Source organism: Solea solea, chromosome 20 (assembly GCF_958295425.1).
Source record: "Solea solea chromosome 20, fSolSol10.1, whole genome shotgun sequence".
In the NCBI taxonomy this organism is placed as follows: Eukaryota; Metazoa; Chordata; class Actinopteri; order Pleuronectiformes; family Soleidae; genus Solea; species Solea solea.
Window position 1 is genome coordinate 22,497,994 of NC_081153.1, and position 19,339 is coordinate 22,517,332.

Here is a 19,339-nt window from a genome sequence, read left to right on the forward strand (position 1 = left end):
TGGATGTTCACGTCACGTCTGAAAGTGGTCCTCAGTACCACGGTTGATAAAGTCATGATGTTTTTGAACAATTAAAACGTTTCGTGTCATGTTAGCCTCAGCCGTGAGCAGCAGCCACGCCTCTTCCGTCGTTTACGTTTTTAACCAATGATATATCAGACATATTTGATCAGCACCACAGTGAATGACAGCGGGTTTATGGCCACGCCCACCTGTTTACCAACGTGTAAACATGGGATTTTAAGAGTCAGATATATTCACGTTTGCGATATATCGGTCAAATTTAAGTGACAGGTTCAGAGAAACCCAGTCATGTGAGAGTTTGGTTCCAGAAGAAAATAACCAGAAGCAACCGTTATATTCTTTGAATGACAGCTGATTCTCTTGTTCTGTGATTGTTTACATACACAGCACACATGCTCGTCGTCTCCTGCTACAGCGCCACATACAGGTCTGCCATATGTACTGCAGCGCGAGCGTGGTTTGGTGTGGATGAAGAGAAACAGTGTTCTATTCTCCGCCCTGGTGTCGTGACCCGCGTTCCTCCAGAGGCTCCTCCTGCTCTTTACTCTGTGATTATCACTGATCAAACACAGCGCTGCAGTTGTTCGTGATGAGACACTGCCACATGAGGTTGTTCCAGTGGTCTGGTCCCGGTCTGCAGAGGTTCAGGTTCCAGGTGGGGCGTCATTGTTCTGCTCTGATTGTTGACCACCTTCTATCAGGTGGATCTGATTCTGCTGAAACTCGAGCTGAGGCTAAAGACTCACTGTGTTGCGTTTGTTCGAGGGGGATTCCCTGAACTGTGAGGACGTCAGGACATAAACACTCACCAGAGGGAACATCAGGCCACCTCAACGCTTCTGTGTGAAAGTCAAACATCAAAAAACACCTAAAAATCATTGAAAAAAGTCCAGTTTATCTGTGAGCTGCCCAGAACCAGCCAGTGGTGACACAAGGACAAAACCAATTTTAGCCACTTAACAAAATACGCGAATAAAATCTACGTCAGTTTAAGTCTACGATATCTTAAAAATAAGTTCATAGAGAAATTCAGTGATTTTAGCTGTGGGGACACAGGAGCTGCTGGTCCTCTGCTACTCGTGTGGTCCCTTTGTGTCACTGATGTCAATCTGAACACTGAACTCAGTGATGAAGGCAGCAGTGTGTGCTGTGATGTTAAAATCACTGATTTTCTCTGTGACACTTTTTGGTGTGTTTTGAAGTGACAGTCACACTTTAATGGGGTTAAGGACATCTAAGACAGACAACGGGACAACCTTCAGAGTCTAATTTTAGATGTAGCCGCGTACATCTGACCTTATCACTTTAGTTTACATGACAGAAAAACAAACAGTGAGCAGTGAGACGGACAGGACAAGGACAGTGCCATGTCTCTGGTGGTTGTCGTGTTGTCTGAAGAAAGACGCCGTATGACGTCCACCAACAGTCCTGCTGACTCCAGTCTGACTGTGTGCACATTTAATCAGACTATGAATCACATGATTCAGGTGTGTTAGTCCGACTAAGACGGCTCCATTTTAGTCGGACTAGCGTAACGTTGACTTTAAGAAAAGTGAATTATTGACTTAGTCTTTGACTAAAATCAGACTTTTAACATGAATGTAAACACTGTGAGATAAAGACATGAACATGTGAGTGAGATAAAGACATGAACATGTGAGTGAGATGAAGACATGAACATGTGAGTGAGATGAAGACATGAACATGTTCTTAAAACATCGTAGACTTGACTTGACGTAGGTTTTTATCAGATTATATCTTTTCAAACAGGAAACTGATGTCTGTGACACACACACACACACACGCACACACACTCACACACACTTTCGAACACACTCTCACACACTCTCACACACACACACACACACACACACACCCTCTCCCTGGTCCGTCCTCCGTCCTGCTGACATTTAGGCAGATATATAAACGGCCGCTGACGCCCGGAGCCACAACAATCGAGCAGAGCAGAAGTGAAGCTGTGTTGCCGTCACCTGTCTGTCTGTCACCTGTCTGTGTGTCACCTGTCTGTGACTTGTCTGTCTGTCAGCTGGACCCGCGTGACCTCACGTCATCATGCTCACCAGGTACGTGTCTCACTCTGCTGTTAGTGCATTTATGTGTTCACACCGTTTGTGTCATAGTGTTTAGACGGCCCTCTGGTGGCTGACTGCAGTATAGGTCATAGGCCACGCCTCCCTTCATGTTAGCGTAGTTTGTTTTCGGACGTTATTTTCACCCTGATGTTTGTTCATGTGTTCATGTTTCCGGCTGCGACGTCATGATTGACGGGCATGTGGGCGGGGCCTCAGATGTTTGTGCAGAGACAATAAGTGGAGACATTTTCTTTTTTTGTGTCACAGAAACGTCGTTGTTGTGTTGTCTCTCGTGGTGCTGCTGGTGGAGGGAGACCTCGACTCCAACGGTGCGATTCAAATCATCTGATCGACGTTTGTTTGTTTGTTTGTTTGTTTGTTTGTTTGTCCATAAACGATGTTTCTCTCTGTGATGATCACACTGTGTTTGTGTTTGCAGATGTTGGAAAACCTGCTGTGTCCACAGGTAATTAACTCACCTGTCTCACCTGTCACCGTCTCAGCTGTCTCTGTCTCACCTGTCTCCGTCTCTGTCTCACCTGTCTCCCTCTCACTTGTCTTCGTCTCAGCTGTCTCTGTCTCACCTGTTTCCGTCTGACCTGTCTCCGTCTGACCTGTCTCCGTCTGACCTGTCTCACCTGACTCTGTCTCAACTGTCTCCATGTCACCTGTCTCTGTCTCACCTGTCACCGTCTCAGCTGTCTCTGTCTCACCTGTCTCCGTCTCTGTCTCACCTGTCTCCCTCTCACTTGTCTTCGTCTCAGCTGTCTCTGTCTCACCTGTTTCCGTCTGACCTGTCTCCGTCTGACCTGTCTCCGTCTGACCTGTCTCACCTGACTCTGTCTCAACTGTCTCCATGTCACCTGTCTCTGTCTCACCTGTCTCAGTCTCAGCTGTCTCTGTCTCACCTCTCTCCCTCTCACTTGTCTCTGTCTCAGCTGTCTCTGTCTCACCTGTTTCCGTCTGACCTGTCTCCGTCTGACCTGTCTCACCTGACTCTGTCTCAACTGTCTCCATGTCACCTGTCTCTGTCTTACCTGTCTCTGTCTCAGCTGTCTCTGTCTCAGCTGTCTCCCTCTCACTTGTCTCCGTCTCAGCTGTCTCTGTCTCAGCTGTCTCTGTCTCACCTGTCTCCCTCTCACTTGTCTCAGTCTCAGCTGTCTCTGTCTGACCTGTCTCCCTCTCACTTGTCTCTGTCTCAGCTGTCTCCGAATCACCTGTCTCTGTCTCAACTGTCTCCATCTCACCTGTCTCTGTCTGACCTGTCTCCATCTCACCTGACTCTGTCTCACCTCTCTCCGTCTCAGCTGTCTCCCTCTCACTTGTCTTCGTCTCAGCTGTCTCTGTCTCACCTGTCTCCCTCTCACTTGTCTCCATCTCAGCTGTCTCTGTCTCAGCTGTCTCCGTCTCACCTGTCTCTGTTTCACCTGTCTCCATCTCACCTGTCTCCATCTCACCTGTCTCCATCTCTCCTGTCTCCATCTCACCTGTCTCACCTCTCACCTGTCTCCATGTCACCTGTCTCTGTCTCAGCTGTCTCTGTCTCACCTGTCTCCCTCTCACTTGTCTCCGTCTCAGCTTTCTCTGTCTCACCTGTCTCCCTCTCACTTCTCTCCGTCTCAGCTGTCTCTGTCTCACCTGTCTCCCACTTCTTGTCTCCGTCTCAGCTGTCTCTGTCTCAGCTGTCTCTGTCTCACCTGTCTCCGTCTCACCTGTCTCTGTCTCAACTGTCTCCATGTCACCTGTCTCCATCTCACCTGACTCTGTCTCACCTGTCTCCATGTCACCTGTCTCTGTCTCACCTGTTTCCCTCTCTCCTGTCTCCATCTCACCTGACTCTGTCTCAACTGTCTCCATGTCACCTGTCTCTGTCTTACCTGTCTCTGTCTCACCTGTCTCCCTCTCACTTGTCTCCGTCTCAGCTGTCTCTGTCTCACCTGTCTCTGTCTAACCTGTCTCCCTCTCACTTGTCTCTGTCTCAGCTGTCTCCGAATCACCTGTCTCTGTCTCACCTGTCTCAACTGTCTCCATCTCACCTGTCTCCGTCTGACCTGTCTCCATCTCAGCTGTCTCTGTCTCACCTGTCTCCCTCTCACTTGTCTCCGTCTCAGCTGTCTCTGTCTCACCTGTCTCTGTCTAACCTGTCTCCCTCTCACTTGTCTCTGTCTCAGCTGTCTCGAATCACCTGTCTCTGTCTCACCTGTCTCAACTGTCTCCATCTCACCTGTCTCCGTCTGACCTGTCTCCATCTCAGCTGTCTCACCTGTCTCCCTCTCACTTGTCTCCGTCTCAGCTGTCTCTGTCTCACCTGTCTCCCTCTCACTTGTCTCCATCTCAGCTGTCTCTGTCTCAGCTGTCTCCGTCTCACCTGTCTCTGTCTCACCTGTCTCCATCTGACCTGTCTCCATCTCTCCTGTCTCCATCTCACCTGTCTCCATATCACCTGTCTCCGTCTCAGCTGTCTCTGTCTCACCTGTCTCCGTCTCACCTGTCTCCCTCTTACTTGTCTCCGTCTCACCTGTCTCCCTCTCACTTGTCTCCGTCTCAGCTGTCTCTGTCTCAGCTGTCTCCGAATCACCTGTCTCTGTCTCAACTGTCTCCATGTCACCTGTCTCCATCTCACCTGACTCTGTCTCACCTGTCTCTGTCTCACCTTTCTCCATCTCACCTGTCTCCATCTCTCCTGTCTCCATCTCTCCTGTCTCCATCTCACCTGTCTCCATGTCACCTGTCTCTGTCTCAGCTGTCTCCGAATCACCTGTCTCTGTCTCACCTGTCTCTGTCTCACCTGTCTCCCTCTCACTTGTCTCCGTCTCAGCTTTCTCTGTCTCACCTGTCTCCCTCTCACTTCTCTCCGTCTCAGCTGTCTCTGTCTCACCTGTCTCCCACTTCTTGTCTCCGTCTCAGCTGTCTCTGTCTCAGCTGTCTCTGTCTCACCTGTCTCCGTCTCACCTGTCTCTGTCTCAACTGTCTCCATGTCACCTGTCTCCATCTCACCTGACTCTGTCTCACCTGTCTCCATGTCACCTGTCTCTGTCTCACCTGTTTCCCTCTCTCCTGTCTCCATCTCACCTGACTCTGTCTCAACTGTCTCCATGTCACCTGTCTCTGTCTTACCTGTCTCTGTCTCACCTGTCTCCCTCTCACTTGTCTCCGTCTCAGCTGTCTCTGTCTCACCTGTCTCTGTCTAACCTGTCTCCCTCTCACTTGTCTCTGTCTCAGCTGTCTCTGAATCACCTGTCTCTGTCTCACCTGTCTCAACTGTCTCCATCTCACCTGTCTCCGTCTGACCTGTCTCCATCTCAGCTGTCTCTGTCTCACCTGTCTCCCTCTCACTTGTCTCCGTCTCAGCTGTCTCTGTCTCACCTGTCTCTGTCTAACCTGTCTCCCTCTCACTTGTCTCTGTCTCAGCTGTCTCGAATCACCTGTCTCTGTCTCACCTGTCTCAACTGTCTCCATCTCACCTGTCTCCGTCTGACCTGTCTCCATCTCAGCTGTCTCACCTGTCTCCCTCTCACTTGTCTCCGTCTCAGCTGTCTCTGTCTCACCTGTCTCCCTCTCACTTGTCTCCATCTCAGCTGTCTCTGTCTCAGCTGTCTCCGTCTCACCTGTCTCTGTCTCACCTGTCTCCATCTGACCTGTCTCCATCTCTCCTGTCTCCATCTCACCTGTCTCCATATCACCTGTCTCCGTCTCAGCTGTCTCTGTCTCACCTGTCTCCGTCTCACCTGTCTCCCTCTTACTTGTCTCCGTCTCACCTGTCTCCCTCTCACTTGTCTCCGTCTCAGCTGTCTCTGTCTCAGCTGTCTCCGAATCACCTGTCTCTGTCTCAACTGTCTCCATGTCACCTGTCTCCATCTCACCTGACTCTGTCTCACCTGTCTCTGTCTCACCTTTCTCCATCTCACCTGTCTCCATCTCTCCTGTCTCCATCTCTCCTGTCTCCATCTCACCTGTCTCCATGTCACCTGTCTCTGTCTCAGCTGTCTCCGAATCACCTGTCTCTGTCTCAACTGTCTCCATGTCACCTGACTCTGTCTCACCTGTCTCCATGTCACCTGTCTCTGTCTCACCTGTCTCCATCTCACCTGTTTCACCTGACTCTGTCTCACCTGTCTCCATGTCACCTGTCTCTGTCTCACCATTCTCCGTCTCAGCTGTCTCTGTCTCACCTGTTTCACCTCTCTCTGTCTGACCTGTCTCCGTCTCACCTGGGTCTGTCTCAGCTGTCTCCGTCTTAGCTGTCTCTGTCTCACCTGGAACTGTCTCAGCTATCTCCGTCTCACCTCTCCAAATCACCTGTTTCCATCTCACCGGTCTCTGTCTCAGCTGTCACCTGACTCTGTCTCACCTGTCTCCATCTCAGCTGTCTCTGTCTCATCTGTTTCACCTGTCTCAGTCTCACCTGTCTCTCTGACCTGTCTCCGTCTCATCTTTCTCCGTCTCACCTGTGTCTTTCTCAGCTGTCTCCGTCTCACCTGTGTCCGTCTCACCTGTCTCTGTCTCACCTGTCTCCCTCTCACCTGTCTCTGTCTCACCCGTCTCCCTCTCACCTGTTTCTGTCTCACCTATCTCCCTCTCACCTGTCTCCCTCTCACCTGTGTCCGTCTCACCTGTCTCCGTCTCACCTGTCTCCCTCTCACCTGTGTCCGTCTCACCTGTCTCCGTCTCACCTGTCTCCCTCTCTCCTGTCTCCGCCTCACCTGTCTCCGTCTGACCTGTGTCCGTCTCACCTGTCTCCCTCTCACCTGTCTCCCTCTCACCTGTGTCCGTCTGACCTGTCTCTGTCTCACCTGTCTCCCTCTCTCCTGTCTCCGCCTCACCTGTCTCCGTCTGACCTGTGTCCGTCTCACCTGTCTCCCTCTCACCTGTCTCTCTTTTGTCTAGATAAAGACTCGACCTCTGATGAAGCTCCCACAGGTGAGTAACTCGCTCTTCTCATTTGTCAGATTTGTGCATGAATATTTGTCCGAAATGTCAAATCCTATTAATTTTTTTTATAAAATCACTCCCTGATCTGTGAACTCTCTCTGAATCTGACTCCTCCTCCTTAAAGAGAAGAAAGATCATTGGGTGACACAAATATACAACAGTCTATCGTCTACATGTGGATGGATGTACACGTGTGTAGAAAATAAAAGAGGACCCACAGTAGTTCCCTGAGGAACTCCTCTGCCATCGTTATAGAAAACATGCTAATGTAAACATAAATAACACAGAGACAAACAGAATCAACACCAGCATAAATTCAGACGGGTGTTTAGTTTGTGATATTGTTTGTTTGTTTGTTTGTTTGTTTGTTTAGAGAGTATGAACGTCATCTCTGCTGATCAGCCTGGTAAGACTCTAAAACTCACTGACTGACCTGACAACGTAGAAAAAACCTAGTGGGTTGTTAATTGACAACATAGACAGAATTCTCCCACAGGAAACTGGTTTGTAAAACACTCACTCTCCCACACCAAAGTCCAGAGAGAAAATCAGTGATTCTAACATCACACACACACACACTGCTGCCTCCATCACTAAGTTCAAACGTCTGATTGACCTCAGTGACACAAAGTGACCACACGAGGCAGCAGACAGTGGACATGTGACATAGATTTTGTTACACCAGTGTTTCATTCAGAGCGTGTCCCTGCCTGTCTTATGCCAGCTGTAGACACAGGTGGCGCTCACAGCACAGACAGTACTTACACAACCACAGTTCAAGGAAAAGCCTGAACTGTGGTCAGTTTCCAGCTGTGTTACTCTGCCATCTACTGGTCAACTTTATGAACGCTTCAAAAATGTTCTCAACCATTTGGAATTGTTTTGGTTTCTTCGTCAATCAAAACAGGCCCCTCCCCCTTTTCACCCAGTCATTGTTATGTAACATGAGTGTTTTTCTGTTTTCAGATGAAGCCCAGTTTGTTGGAGGAGGACCTTCAGGTGAGAGCATTCATGTGTGCATGTGCTTTCATACTCATTTGTTCATACACTCACACATCCATGTGTTCTGTTAATGGCATATTCAGACGTTCGTGTACACACCTGTTCATGTGTTCATCATGAAGTGTTGATGTTTTTCAGACAGCATCAGCTCCAGTTCAGAGATAGTTGACGGTAAAACACTCGTTCATTCATTCATTCGTTCATTCGTTCATTTGCTCATGAACTGTGTTTTCTTGCAGCACCAGCAGCCAATCAGGTGACAGCACCTGGTGCGTCTTTGTGATTTTTTTTCACCTTTAAATTCCTTATTGATTGATGGATTGATTGATTGATTGATTGATTGATTGATGGATTGATGGATTGATGGATTGATGGATTGGTTGATGGATTGGTTGATTGATGGATTGATGGATTGATTGATGGATTGGTTGATTGATGGATTGGTTGATTGGTTGATTGGTTGATTGGTTGATTGGTTGATTGATTGATTGATTGATTGATTGATTGATTGCAGAACCTGCTGTAGCTGCTGTAGCTGCTGTAAACAGTGTGGAGGATGACGATGGTGAGACGTTTCTGTGTATAAGTACAAGTGAAAAGTACTTGGAGTGCAGTTTTTTAAATATCTTTAGTTTTCTTTTTTTAACTGATGTCACTTCCTGTTTCAGAGGACGAGAGCGCCACCTCTGGAGAGGGAGGGAAGAAAAAGTTCAGCTCTCGCTCAGCTGGGCCACCGGTACATCAGAGTCCCCGCCTTCTTCCCATCAGCCCCGCCCATGTCATCCAGAGCCCCGCCCTTCTGCCTCCCCAGCTAATCATTCCACAACCGAAGGCTCTGGTGAGGAGTCGAGCGTCCAAGAGAAGATCCAGGACCAACCGCCGGCAGATATAGACACACACACACACTGTCTCTGTTTAATATTCACTCATTCATCACCTCTGTACTGTAAAACATGAAACATGTAAAACTTTCAAGTTTTCTCTGTTTTTGACGTGTATTAATAAAGTTCAGCTGAAAGGAAACAGGAAGTGTCTGATCAATAACTTTATGTCCATGTTAGCTTGATGTTAGCGTGTTAGCTTCATGTAAGCGTGATGTTAGCTTCACATTAGTGTGTCGTTAGCTTCATGTTAGCTTGCCACTGTGACTTTTGTGAAAATACAAAAAGAAAACACTGTGTTTTATTTTGAAACATTTGTTAGCTGGGTATTAGCCTGTTAGCATGACACAGCAACAAAGTTGTCTGACATCGTTTCTGATTTATGTATGTGTTGGCGAGACCCATGGTTCTCAAGCTGTGGTGCGTGTACCAGCAGTGGTACGCAAGCTGTTTAAACCAGGTTCTGTGATCAGTGGAAAAAATCAAAGAAATAATAATAATGAAATAAATACTAATAAATAAAGTCACCTGACCACTCACTCCAGTGTGTGAAGCTTATGTGAGGAGGAGTAGGTGGAGGAGGAGGATAATCCTGCCACAGGGGGCGTGACATCAGCGACCAGAACTCTAAACTTTCTACATTTTTAAAATGAGCCATGTGGTGTCAGTCACTAATTCACTTATTATTATAATGAACTCAGATTCATGATCACATTCATTATCATTCCATAACAACAATAATAATAATTATAAATATGAAGTCATATTGTCTTTTGTGTGTGTGTGTGTGTGTGTGTGTGTGAGGGTGTGGTGACCCCTGTCATTTCATACTTCTTGTAATTCATTGCTAACCTGTTCAGACCTTCATTCCAAACATAGTGTTCACGGCCACACTCACACACACACACACACACACACACACACAACTGTGCCACGTTTCTTTGTAAAACCAGGTTTGGTCAGTTTTGGTTCTATTTTACAGTAAATGTGTGGAATGTTTCCTGGAAATGTAGTTTGAAAAAGAATTCATGAAAAATCCAAAGTTTCACATCAGAAACTTCAGAGAAATTTGTCACTGCATCAATCAATACAACTAACATATATATATATATAGATATAGATATATATACATATATATCTATATCTATATATATGTATATATATACATATATATACATACATATGTATATATATATGTTTATTTCATGTCTGTTGATTGTTGAATGTTTATTTATGTTTATGTTTATTTATGTAACTGCCTGTTTTGCACCGTGGGTCTGAGAGGACTGCAATTTCATCTGTGCTGTATGTCGTACATATAGTACATTTGACAAATAAAACTACTTGACTTGGCTTAATATGTGTGTGTATATATATATATATGTATATATACATACATACATATGTATACTGTATGTATATCATATATAATACTCACAAAATAATCAATGATTATCCATTCACCAGTTCTTAAATGTGAGTATGTTCTACTTTCTTTGCTCCAAAGAATTTAGAATTTAGAATTTCTTAAACCTAATTTCAAAATAAAAAAATTCTTTAATGTGATCTATCTGTGTGTGTGTGTGTGCGTGTGTGTGTATGTGTGCGTGTGTGTGTGACATGAATAATAACAAACATTCACTGCTAACGTGTTTTTCTCCCGTCAGAGCCAAAACATTGGGAAAACATTGCCATGACAACGACAACAACAACCTAAACTGCATCTAAACTTCCATCCTGGGTTTTTCATATCTGACTGGATCCTGCAGACCAGGAGTCACAGGTGAGGATAAGAATAACAAAATAATAACAGTAATATTAACAATAATAATAATAATAATAATAACAATAATAATAACCATAAGAAGAAGAATTGGATCTGGATCCTCAAAGACCAGAATGAGAACAGAGAAATCAGGCAGAGAGTAAACAACATGAATTCAACACGTTCTTTGTGTGTGTGTGTGTGTGTGTGTTTGTTTGTGTGTAAGCATGCTAACTGCCTCTAATAAGGTCACACACACACACACTCACTGTTCTCTTTTCTGTCCTCACTCAACCTCTCAGCTTGTTCACTTCAAACATCACATCAGTTTTTACATGGTCATACACACCTGTGTATAACGCACCTGTGTATAACACACCTGTGTATAACGCACCTGTGTATAACACACCTGTGTATAACGCACCTGTGTATAACACATGTGTATAACACACCTGTGTATAACGCACCTGTGTATAACACACCTGTGTATAACGCACCTGTGTATAACACATGTGTATAACACACCTGTGTATAACGCACCTGTGTATAACACACCTGTGTATAACGCACCTGTGTATAACACATGTGTATAACACACCTGTGTATAACGCACCTGTGTATAACACACCTGTGTATAACGCACCTGTGTATAACGCACCTGTGTATAACACATGTGTATAACACACCTGTGTATAACGCACCTGTGTATAACGCACCTGTGTATAACGCACCTGTGTATAACACATGTGTATAACACACCTGTGTATAACGCACCTGTGTATAACGCACCTGTGTATAACACACCTGTGTATAACGCACCTGTGTATAACGCACCTGTGTATAACACACCTGTGTATAACGCACCTGTGTATAACACATGTGTATAACACACCTGTGTATAACGCACCTGTGTATAACACACCTGTGTATAACGCACCTGTGTATAACACATGTGTATAACACACCTGTGTATAACGCACCTGTGTATAACACACCTGTGTATAACGCACCTGTGTATAACACATGTGTATGACACACCTGTGTATAACGCACCTGTGTATAACACACCTGTGTATAACGCACCTGTGTATAACGCACCTGTGTATAACACATGTGTATAACACACCTGTGTATAACGCACCTGTGTATAACACACCTGTGTATAACGCACCTGTGTATAACGCACCTGTGTATAACACATGTGTATAACACACCTGTGTATAACGCACCTGTGTATAACACACCTGTGTATAACGCACCTGTGTATAACACGTGTATAACACACCTGTGTATAACGCACCTGTGTATAACACATGTGTATAACACATGTGTATAACACACCTGTGTATAACACACCTGTGTATAACACATGTGTATAACACACCTGTGTATAACACACCTGTGTATAACGCACCTGTGTATAACACATGTGTATAACACACCTGTGTATAACACACCTGTGTATAACACACCTGTGTATAAAACATGTGTATAACACACCTGTGTATAACGCACCTGTGTATAACGCACCTGTGTATAACACATGTGTATAACACACCTGTGTATAACACATGTGTATAACACACCTGTGTATAACGCACCTATGTATAACACATGTGTATAACACACCTGTGTATAACGCACCAGTGTATAACGCACCTGTGTATAACACATGTGTATAACACACCTGTGTATAACGCACCTGTGTATAACGCACCTGTGTATAACACATGTGTATAACACACCTGTGTATAACGCACCTGTGTATAACACATGTGTATAACACACCTGTGTATAACACACCTGTCTGTGTTTAGTCGCCTGACCATGTTGACACTTCACAGCTCACACACTTTGTTTTTATTTGTTTGCAGTGTGTGTGTATTTGTTTATGTAAATACATGAACGTGATTATTTATTTAGTGAAGAAGAAAAGATGTTGACTTCACCTCACAAGAAACGTGTGTTATTGTGTTATAATAGAAACGTGTGTTATTGTGTTATAATAGAAACCTGTGTTATTGTGTTATAATAGAAACGTGTGTTATTGTGTTATAATAGAAACCTGTGTTATTGTGTTATAATAGAAACGTGTGTTATTGTGTTATAATAGAAACCTGTGTTATTGTGTTATAATAGAAACCCGTGTTATTGTGTTATAATAGAAACCGGTGTTATTGTGTTATAATAGAAACCTGTGTTATTGTGTTATAATAGAAACCTGTGTTATTGTGTTATAATAGAAACGTGTGTTATTGTGTTATAATAGAAACCTGTGTTATTGTGTTATAATAGAAACCCGTGTTATTGTGTTATAATAGAAACCCGTGTTATTGTGTTATAATAGAAACCTGTGTTATTGTGTTATAATAGAAACCTGTGTTATTGTGTTATAATAGAAACCCGTGTTATTGTGTTATAATAGAAACCCGTGTTATTGTGTTATAATAGAAACCTGTGTTATTGTGTTATAATAGAAACCTGTGTTATTGTGTTATAATAGAAACCCGTGTTATTGTGTTATAATAGAAACCGGTGTTATTGTGTTATAATAGAAACCTGTGTTATTGTGTTATAATAGAAACCTGTGTTATTGTGTTATAATAGAAACGTGTGTTATTGTGTTATAATAGAAACCTGTGTTATTGTGTTATAATAGAAACCCGTGTTATTGTGTTATAATAGAAACCCGTGTTATTGTGTTATAATAGAAACCGGTGTTATTGTGTTATAATAGAAACCTGTGTTATTGTGTTATAATAGAAACCTGTGTTATTGTGTTATAATAGAAACGTGTGTTATTGTGTTATAATAGAAACCTGTGTTATTGTGTTATAATAGAAACCCGTGTTATTGTGTTATAATAGAAACCCGTGTTATTGTGTTATAATAGAAACCGGTGTTATTGTGTTATAATAGAAACCTGTGTTATTGTGTTATAACACAGCATGAAGTTTAAAATCTACGTTCTTACGTCAAATGTTTAACTAACTAAAATATTTGATTTCAACTTTTCCGATAAAAACACTTTCGTCTGTCAGACTTCAGACAATGTCTTCAGGTTTAGTCTGACGTGTAAACCGGATTTAAATCTGGACTGAACAGGTTTGGTGGACTGTGAGGAGGAGGAGGAGGGGGAGGAAGGGGAGGAGGAGGAGGGGGAAGAGGAGTATAAAAGCTGTTGCTCCTCCTCAGGCGAGTTCAGATTTAACAAACTCAGGAGTTTGATCAGGTGGACGTGCTGAACCATCATCATGCTGCGACAGTGAGTCATTTCTCTTTATTACTTTACGTTGATTCTGTTTGTGATAAAACTGATTCATTTTTTCTGACTTTTCCACCTTAACTTTTCAAAATGATTTTCTGAATTAAAAAAAAAATCACTGTCAAATACTGAAAGAGTAAATGAAAGAAAAAGCTCAACGTAAAAACATTGTAAACTTCGTGAAGACGATTCCAAGGAAATGAGGAAATATACGTTTGAAAAGAAAAGAAAAGAAGCTTTGTTGTTATTTTTTCTGTGAAGGAAACAAAGAAACGCAGTCATTAACCCTTCAGAGGTTTGAGTCACCTGACACCTGATCACACGCTCATACTCACTGTCACTCACCACTTCATTCTAACTCTTTATTCTACATTTATCACTTAGTGTATTCTTGATTATAGTGTTCATTAAAGTTTGCTCTGATTTTGTGATTTTATGAACAAACCACTTTATTCTTGTTATCAACATGCAAACAAGCTGCAGTCAAATCACTGTGTGTGTGTGTGTGTGTGTGTGTGTGTACACAGGTGTGCTGTGTTGCTCCTCCTCGCTCTCTTTGCTGTTGCCTTGGCAGCTCCAGTCCCAGGTAAAGTATGACATCATCAGTGATCAATGATGTTGATTCCAGAGAGAATGCCTGTGTGTGTGTGTGTGTTTGCATGTGCGCATGCATGCGCAAACACACACACACCCACGCACACACACTCACACACACACACACACGTGTGTGCCTGAACTTGTGCTTCCTGTCTTACAGATGAAAACCAACCAGATAATTCACCTCCAGACACATCTGGAGGTGAATATCCACTCTCTGTCTGTCTGTCTGTCTGTCTGTGTGTGTGTCTGTATCTGTGTGTGTCTGTGTTTGAACTTGTGCTTCCTGTCTCACAGATGACACAGACCAACCAGGGAACCCACCATCAGACACCTCTGGAGGTAAATATCTAAATATTATATCTCTGTCTGTCTGTCTGTCTGTCTATGTGTGTGTTTGCGTGTCTGTGTCTGTCTGTCTGTCTGTCTGTCTGTGTGTGTCTGTATCTGTGTGTGTCTGTGTTTGAACTTGTGCTTCCTGTCTCACAGATGACACAGACCAACCAGGGAACCCACCATCAGACACCTCTGGAGGTAAATATCTAAATATCAACTCTCTGTCTGTCTGTCTGTATGTCTGTATGTGTGTGTGTGTGTGTGTGTGTGTGTGTCTGTCTGTCTGTCTGTCTGTCTGTGTGTGTGTCTCTCTCTGTCTAAACTTGTGCTTCCTGTCTCACAGATGACTCAGACCAACCAGGGAACCCACCACCAGACACCACTGGACCAGACAACTCAGTGCAAGACAGTAAATATCACGTGAACAGAGCAGCCAATCAGAGCGCAGCACGCTGTATACATAATGTAACCTAGCCTTGCATAGCATAGTTCAAGCATTATCTAAGCATTGCCTAGCATAGCTTAGCCTAAGAAAAGCCTAGCCAACGCATTGTCTAGCACAGGATGTCATAAGCATATGATAGCATAGCATAGCCCAAGCTAGGCTAACTGTGTCTTTGAATTCTGATTCGTCTGTTACTGAGATTCACTCTGCATTTGTGTCTTAAAACACAGGTGATGACAACTCTGAACCTCAAGAGAAACCTGACGAGGACTCTAGTGCCAGCCAGGATGCAAGCAGTGGGGCTGAGGGTGATGAGGTCGAGGAAGACACAAGTTCAACTAACGAGGAGGAGGAGGAGGACAGCAACAGTGAGGGAGAGGCTGCTGGTGAACCAATCGCAGGTGAGGAAGCTCCGAGTAGCGAGGAAGACGACCAGGGACAGGTAGATGTGGAAGTGCCCTCTGAGTCTGCAGGCGAGGAGGAATCGGTAGAGGAAGCTCCGAGTAGCGAGGAAGACGACCAGGGACAGGTTGATGACGAAGTGACCCCCCAGGGTGCAGGCGATGAAGAATCGGTAGAGGACACTCAGAGTAGCGAGGAAGACAACCAGGAAATGGAAGAGGAGGAAGTGACCGCCCAGGGTGCAGGCGATGAAGAATCGGTAGAGGACACTCAGAGTAGCGAGGAAGACGACCAGGAAGTGGAAGAGGAGGAAGCGACCCCCCAGGGTGCAGGCGTTGAAGAATCGGTAGAGGACGCTCAGAGTAATGAGGGAGGCACCCATGAAGAGGAAGTGGAGGAGCCGAGCTCCAAGTCTGAGGAGGAGGCAGAGCCTCAGACTGAGGAAAGTGATAACGACAGCAGTCAGTCTAATTCTCAAGGTAAAGTGTGACGTCAAAACAAATCAATGATGTTTAATGATGTTTCCTTAGCTTTAGCTAACTCTTGTGTGACAAATTAGCTGAAAAAACAAGGCCAACCTTGGCATTGTTATACAGTTGCTTTTTAATGAGAGGATTAACAAACAAACAGAAGTCAGCCCCACCCACTGTAAACAGTGTGAACAGGGAGCTGCTGATCAGGTTTAGTTGACGTTTCTTTGGAGCCACCCACAAGTCTTGGCCTCATCAAACTTCTCCCACCTCTGAGTTTTAGCATTAGTGACCACCAAAGCTACTTGTGGTCACCTGTCTCTGGAGTCCCACAAGCCAGCCAATCTCTGAAAGATTTCTTCTTCAGCTTCACAGCATCCCTCACCTCTTACTACCACAACTATCTACGTCTCCCGCCACTCCCGGAATGTGGTTGAAGGTCTGCTGGGGGTGGGAGTTTAACACCATCCCAAAAGTGTCTAAAACATGTGGCCACAGATCTGACACAATCATATAGTTCATCATTGATCTTTGACCAAGGTCGTCCTGGTGCCAAGTGCACTTACGGATGTCCTTACGGCGTTAAGGACGTCCATAGATGGTGTTAGTTTTTGACAACTGTAAGTAGGCCTTTCCTTCCAATTGAACTCAAGTTCACACTGTCTGTACCCACATGAGCACTCAAGTACCCCAGTAAAACAATGGAATCCTCAGTAGGGGCACTCCCTAGCACCCGTCCCAAGGACTCCAAGAAGAGTCCTTGGGACAAACAAGCATCAAGACCCGTTCCCCCACCTGTAGGTGCAGAGAAGGAACCCTTACATCTACTGGAGAAAACTCCATTGTACAGGTAGAAAGTCGGGAAGCTGCCAGAAACCCCATGCAGTAATAAATTCATCAACAACTAATTTTACCATTGATTATTAAAGCCCATAAAAACCAAACAATTTTTATTTTAAAGTCATTATTATACACAGGAGCAGCGGGAGCAGTATTGCATTTACTCTGCCAGAGGCAAAGCTCTCGATCTACCGGTCGATCTTCAGTCCTACCCTCAGCTCTGGTCATGAGCGTAAGAACAAGATCGCAGGGAAAATCAGCTGAAATGGCTTTTGTCAGAAGGGTGGCTTGGGTCTCCCTTAGTGATCGGCTGAGAAGCTCAGCCATCTGCGAGGCACCCGGAGTAGAGACGCTTGTCCTTTGTGTGGAAAGGAGCCAGTTGAGGTGGTTCGAGCACCTTGTAAGGATGCCACCGGGAGGCCTACTTTGAGAGGCGTTCTTGGCACATCCAAATGGGAGGAGACCTAGGGGCAGACCAAGGACGAGGTGGAGAGATGATATCTCCTTACTGACCTGGGGATCCCCCAGTCAGAGTAGGACAACGTGCCCCCCCCCCGCTAGAGCTGCTACCCCTGTGACCCGATGTCGGAAAAGCAGTTGACAATAGTTGGATGATAGATATTATACACTTGTGTTCATAACAATACAAACATACTTGTATGGGTTTGGGTTTTCATGGGTTTGTTAGGGTTCAGACTTTAGAGGTCAAAGGTCAGAGGAAGCACTGCTTCCTCTATGTTTACGACTCTCCATTTTGTTTTTGCAGAAGAGGAGGAGGAGCCACAGTTTGAAGAGATCACAGATGATCCATAACTTGAGTGTAAGCCTCACACCGTGCTGTGACATCACTCAGCCTCACAGCCAATCACTGAGCTTCGACACAAACTAAACCTCTGTTTCCTTCTTTCAGCATCACCTTAAGATGGTTGACCTCTGACCTGTGGATGCTCCTCGACCACAGGTACTGCTCACTGGATCAAACAATCTGATCACGTATCTATTTTTATGTGTATCAGCTTTGTATGCTCAGTGAATGTGTGTGTGTGTGTGACATGAATAATAACAAACATTAATTGCTAATACGTTTTTTGTTGGTTTTCTCATCAGAGCCAAACCTGCTGCCTTCACTGTGGAATAACATCGCCATGACAACAACCACAAAAACAACCTAAACTGCATCTAAACTTGGATTCCCGGCTTTCTTTGTGCTTCCTTCTCAGCTCTGTTTCTCTCTGTTTCGGTTGTGTGTCTTATTATTATTTTTATTTTAACTCTGGTGCGTTAGCAGAAATAAAACTAAATATCTTAATATCTGGTCTCACTCTCTGTCTGTGCCGTCAGTCTGACGTAGAAGCATCAGAGCAGCCGCTGAGCTCGGGTCTGCTCTCGGGTCCGACCTCAGGTCCGACCTCAGGTCTGCTCTCGGGTCCGACCTCAGGTCTGCTCTCGGGTCCGACCTCAGGTCCGACCTCAGGTCTGCTCTCGGGTCCGACCTCAGGTCCGACCTCAGGTCTGCTCTCGGATCTGGACCTGGGGTCCGACCTCAGGTCTGCTCTCGGATCTGGACCTCAGCTGCTCATACGTCATTTACTATGCAAACATTTAAAGATAAGTAATGTCGAGGACAAATGATTGTCTGTACACAGAAGAACTAATAAAATCTGAACTGTCCCTGAACTCACTTCATGGGTCTTTATTGTAGCGTCGCCATGTGTAGTTACGCCGTATCACGTCTTCCATAAACTGTTATTACCTCTCTATTAACCAGTTATTATTAACCAGTTATTACACTTTATATACAATTTATATATGTATATATATATATATATATATATATGTACATATATATACATATACACAACTTGTTCCAAAATATTATGCGATGTGATATTTTTCTCAAATTGTTCTAAATAGTCGATGCAGATGACAGTCAGCAATATTTATATATAATTTGAATGTTATTGAACAAACCTTCCAATGATGACAGTATTTTTCTCAAAAATAAAACTTTAATAAACTTAAAATGCACTGTTCTAAATTATTATGCACAACAGTTTCAAAACATTTTATAGGTTGTAAAGAACTGAAAATGGTCATTTGTTGAATTTGCAGCATTAGGAGGTCATATTTACTGAAATCAATAGCTATTTCAATCAAAAACATCTTAACAGGTCAAGTTACATTTTAACATATGACCCCTTATTTGATAGCAGCTTCACAATCATTGCATCCATTGAACTTATGAGTTTTTGGAGAGTTTCTGCTTGAATTTCTTTGCAGGATGTCA

The 19,339-nt window shown here is 44.3% G+C and overlaps 2 protein-coding genes across 8 annotated transcripts; both read left to right on the forward strand.

Moving 5' to 3' along the window:
- Positions 1 to 1,954: 1,954 nt before the first annotated feature.
- On the forward strand, positions 1,955 to 9,074 carry si:ch211-133n4.6 (uncharacterized protein LOC797776 homolog). 3 transcript variants are annotated; one of them, XM_058618446.1, is made up of 10 exons: positions 1,955 to 2,108; positions 2,385 to 2,446; positions 2,557 to 2,583; positions 7,005 to 7,037; positions 7,423 to 7,455; positions 8,016 to 8,048; positions 8,190 to 8,222; positions 8,291 to 8,320; positions 8,566 to 8,616; positions 8,720 to 9,074. In XM_058618446.1, the coding sequence occupies exons 1-10, from the start codon at positions 2,098 to 2,100 to the stop codon at positions 8,941 to 8,943; spliced, it is 537 nt and encodes a 178-aa protein (XP_058474429.1). In that variant the 5' UTR covers positions 1,955 to 2,097; the 3' UTR covers positions 8,944 to 9,074. The 3 variants fall into 3 exon arrangements, with proteins under 3 accessions (XP_058474429.1, XP_058474432.1, XP_058474433.1); XM_058618449.1 differs by lacking the exon at positions 8,291 to 8,320; XM_058618450.1 differs by lacking the exon at positions 8,190 to 8,222.
- Positions 9,075 to 13,875: 4,801 nt separating this feature from the next.
- Positions 13,876 to 18,729, forward strand: LOC131447925 (germ cell nuclear acidic protein-like). Of its 5 annotated transcripts, none has more exons than XM_058620021.1 (11): positions 13,876 to 13,962; positions 14,490 to 14,548; positions 14,720 to 14,761; positions 14,857 to 14,901; positions 15,049 to 15,093; positions 15,239 to 15,304; positions 15,571 to 16,221; positions 17,819 to 17,872; positions 17,963 to 18,013; positions 18,160 to 18,478; positions 18,515 to 18,729. In XM_058620021.1, the coding sequence occupies exons 1-8, from the start codon at positions 13,952 to 13,954 to the stop codon at positions 17,863 to 17,865; spliced, it is 966 nt and encodes a 321-aa protein (XP_058476004.1). In that variant the 5' UTR covers positions 13,876 to 13,951; the 3' UTR covers positions 17,866 to 17,872; positions 17,963 to 18,013; positions 18,160 to 18,478; positions 18,515 to 18,729. The 5 variants fall into 5 exon arrangements, with proteins under 5 accessions (XP_058476004.1, XP_058476003.1, XP_058476001.1 ...); XM_058620020.1 differs by having other exon boundaries at positions 18,160 to 18,430; positions 18,467 to 18,729; XM_058620018.1 differs by having other exon boundaries at positions 18,160 to 18,729.
- The last annotated feature ends 610 nt before the right edge of the window (positions 18,730 to 19,339 follow it).